The 3717-nt window shown below is 44.0% G+C and overlaps 1 protein-coding gene across 1 annotated transcript in view; it reads left to right on the top strand.

Moving 5' to 3' along the window:
• The window catches only part of frmd3 (FERM domain containing 3), a 137485-nt gene that overhangs the window by 58185 nt on the left and 75583 nt on the right, over positions 1 to 3717 (top strand). Inside the window, 2 exon segments of the mRNA XM_070446892.1 lie at positions 429 to 537; positions 3129 to 3172. Coding sequence (XP_070302993.1) covers positions 429 to 537; positions 3129 to 3172 — 153 coding nt within the window.

The raw sequence follows: 3717 nt of genomic DNA, 5'->3' as shown, positions 1-3717 counted from the left end.
GGGACTAGAATATCTCCCAACAGGACCAGGGACTAGAATATCTCCCAAAGGGACCTGGGACTAGAATATCTCCCAACAGGACCTGGAACTAGAATATCTCCCAAAGGGACCTGGGACTAGAATATCTCCCGACAGAACAGCCATTACAGACAGCTTTATTTGGGAGACAGCATTGTGGGTGGACACTGGTGTTTTATATGTGTTTGCGTGTGTGCGTGCATGTGTGTGCGCGCGTGTGTGTAGGACTGTTTCCTGATTTATTCCTGTGTTAAATAACTGGTGCAAATGCCTAGTAAATGAGGACATTGTACACTTTCATCATTCCAATAGTGTTGCATATCTAACCTAATTATGGTATCAAATGCTTTATATATCCCCGATATTGAGTGTGCTGTAATAACAGTTTGTTGTGTTTTTTTTCCCCACAGAGAGAAACCAAGGGCCAGTTCCTGGTGGATCATGTGTGTAACCATTACAGCCTCCTGGAGAAGGACTACTTTGGCATCAGATATGTCGACCCAGAGAAACAGAGGGTATAGATAGATACACTCATACATTGACAATTATAAACCGGGTGGTTTGAGCACTGAGTGCTGATTGGCTGACAGATYGTATACCACGGGCATGACAAAACMTTTATTTGTACTGCTATAATTACGTWGGTAACCARTTTATAATAGCAATAAGGCATCTCGGGGGCTTGTGGTATATGGCCAATATACCAMGRCTAAGCACTRTATCCAGGCACTCCATGTTACRTCTTGCCTAAGAACAGCCCTTAGCTGTGGTATATTGGCCATATACCTCACTCCCTCGTGCCTTATTGYTTAAATATACAACTCATAACTGTTCTCAGTCATTGCCTGATATTCTGTTTAACACTTAAAGACACAGTCCAGGATGTTACAAATTYGTAACATATTGTATGAATTAGAATTTATAACAAATACGAATTACACCCCACATTTTTTTTGTTTACATAAGAAATGGATGCCRTAGTACACAATTGTGCAACATTTTCTGGCTGAAATGATACAAAAGCTCTGGAGCATCACTTTAACACACGCTGACATTGTGGCAGGTTGGCATTTATTGAGATGACTCATGTACTGGAGGCAGCTCTGCAGAGTGGTCACAATCTGGCACAGGCACAAAGTCCTAAAATATGATTTTAAACCTAACCCTAACCTTAACCACCCTGCTAACCCTAACCTTAACCACCCTGCTAACCCTAACCTCAACCACCCTGCTAACCCTAACCTTAACCACCCTGCTAACCCTAATGTTAACCCTAACCTTAACCACACTGCTAACCCTAATGCTAACCCTAACCTTAACCACACTGCTAACCCTAATGCTAACCCTAAACTTAACCACGCTGCTAACCCTAATGTTAACCCTAACCTTAACCACACTGCTAACACTAATGCTAACCCTAACCTTAACCACACTGCTAACCCTAATTCCTAACTCTAACCTTAACCACACTGCTAACCCTAATGCCTAACCCTAACCTTAACCACACTGCTAACCCTAATGCCTAACCCTAACCCACAATTTATTTTTTATACATTTTTACGATAATATAGCCAATTTTTACTTTGCAGCTTGCCAAACTAGCAGAAACCACACAGTTCTGCCTCTCCAGACCAAGATTCATGACAATGAACGTCAACCTGACGTGTGTGTGTGTGTGTTTGTTTGTTTGTTTGTTTGTTTGTGCATGTGCTTCCGCAAGAATAAGAAGTATACTTTATTAATCCATAGGAGACAGAAGTATGTGTTCTGCTGTACACAACCCCTCTGATATAAGCAGAATCACTCCAAGCAGAATCAATCTCTCTTTGATCATGATATGCAGGAAGTAAATATCCCAGCATCATCATCAGAGACGGGCCAGACACGACCGTGCATTACGCCAAATCCCTCCTTTTAGGTAGTCATCCAATTAATCTGTCCGGGTGTCCTGACGAGCACTCTAATTCCACCTGTTAACCATTATACAAAGCTGCCTACTTTTAGCCAGTACATACACCTCCCTGAGAGACAAGCTTACTACTCATCCAATCAACAACACCTCTCTCTTATAGTCAACCAATGAATAGCCCCCAGGTGGGCAGAAGTGCATGGGAATGAGATTAACCAAAGAACAGTGCTTTTCTGGGCCGGAGGATAAAACGGAGGTCCACCATGGCAGAATGACGAGCAAATGTTTTGTCTGAAATCGTATCTGAACTCATGACGACTCATTTCGGTTGAGGGTTGCCACGGCAACAGTCTTCCGGTGTTTATCCCGGTGTATGTGCAATGTCTCYGTGCTGTGGCGGAAAATCTCTCGGCATCCGACCAGTAAATTATTTACCCGCCTTTATGCTGTCTAATTGACGTTTTTAATACAGGGTTTCTGAGTTGAYATTCTGTTGGTATGACAGTGGAGATGATGACAGAACACACACACTACACTAATCTACAGTAAAAACCCTGGCCATTGAACCTTACACCACCATTACAACTCAATCCAAGGTATATGCCGATACCTATACTACACCTCAACATGCTACATGTTAATTAAATATGAATATGCACTTGACATATAATCATGTTTATTAAGCCTCTCCCTGATGCCAACACACACAATGACAATGCTCTTCTTTCTTTCTGCTGCACTCAGGGCAATGAACAACCTTTTTTAACATCACTCCCCATGTGTCTTTCTCTCTCTCTCTGTCTCTCTGTCTTTGTCTCTCTCTTTCTCTCTCTCTCTTCCTCTCTTTCTCTCTCTCTCTCTCTCTCTCTCTCTCTCTCTCTCTTCTCTCTCTCTCTTCTCTCTCTTCTCTCACTCTTCTCTCTCTCTGTCCCTCTCTCTCTCTCTCTCTCTTCGTTCTCTCTCTCTCTCTCTCTCTCTCTCTCTCTCTCTCCTCTCTCTCTCTCTTCTCTGTCTCTCCTCTCCTGTCTCTCTCTGTATCTTCTGCTCTCTGTTCTCTGTCTCCTTTCCTCCCGCTCTCTCCGTCCTCTCTCCCTCTTGGTCTCTTCGCTATCCTTCCTTCTCTCTCCTCTCGTCGTCTCTCGTCTCTCTCTCTCTCTTCTCCTGCTCTCTCTCTCTCTCTTCTCTCTCTTCCAGACCACTGGGGCTGAGCCCAATAACCCAATAGTGAAGCAGATGAAGTGTAAAGTGTTCCCTTTCTTCTCTCTCAGTGTTTGATGTGCAATGGAGTGTTTTATGGGTGCCCATGTGGCCACTGGGGATGTGGCCCTATGCTCCTCTCCGAAGTGGAAACAAGCCTAAGATTCACTACCTCGCAGTGAAAACTTAAAGAGAGACAGAAGAGCTTCCCTAAACGCACTGAAACATTAGCTCTGATAGCAACGATTAAGATCACTAATCGAAGAGTATATTGATAGACAAGCAACAGAACACTCTGAAACAGGCAGAATACACTGAAACTAGGCAGAACGCTGCAACAGGCGAGAAACGCTCGACAGACAGAAGACGCTTGAACGAGACAGAACGCTGAACGACGGAAGATGCTCGAAGAACGCGAACACGAACGCTGAAGCGAGATAGACAACTGGCTGAACGAGATAGAACGCTCAAACAGGATAGAACGCTGAAAGACAGACATGACACGACCAGCACTTGAACAGACAGAACGCTGAACAGACTGAACGCCTGCAATGACCAGAACGCTGAACACAGAACGCTGAACAGACCCAGAG

Source organism: Salvelinus sp. IW2-2015, linkage group LG15, assembly GCF_002910315.2.
Source record: "Salvelinus sp. IW2-2015 linkage group LG15, ASM291031v2, whole genome shotgun sequence".
NCBI lineage: Eukaryota > Metazoa > Chordata > Actinopteri > Salmoniformes > Salmonidae > Salvelinus > Salvelinus sp. IW2-2015.
Note: the sequence above shows the minus strand (reverse complement) of the source record. Positions and strands in the feature narration are given on the sequence as shown.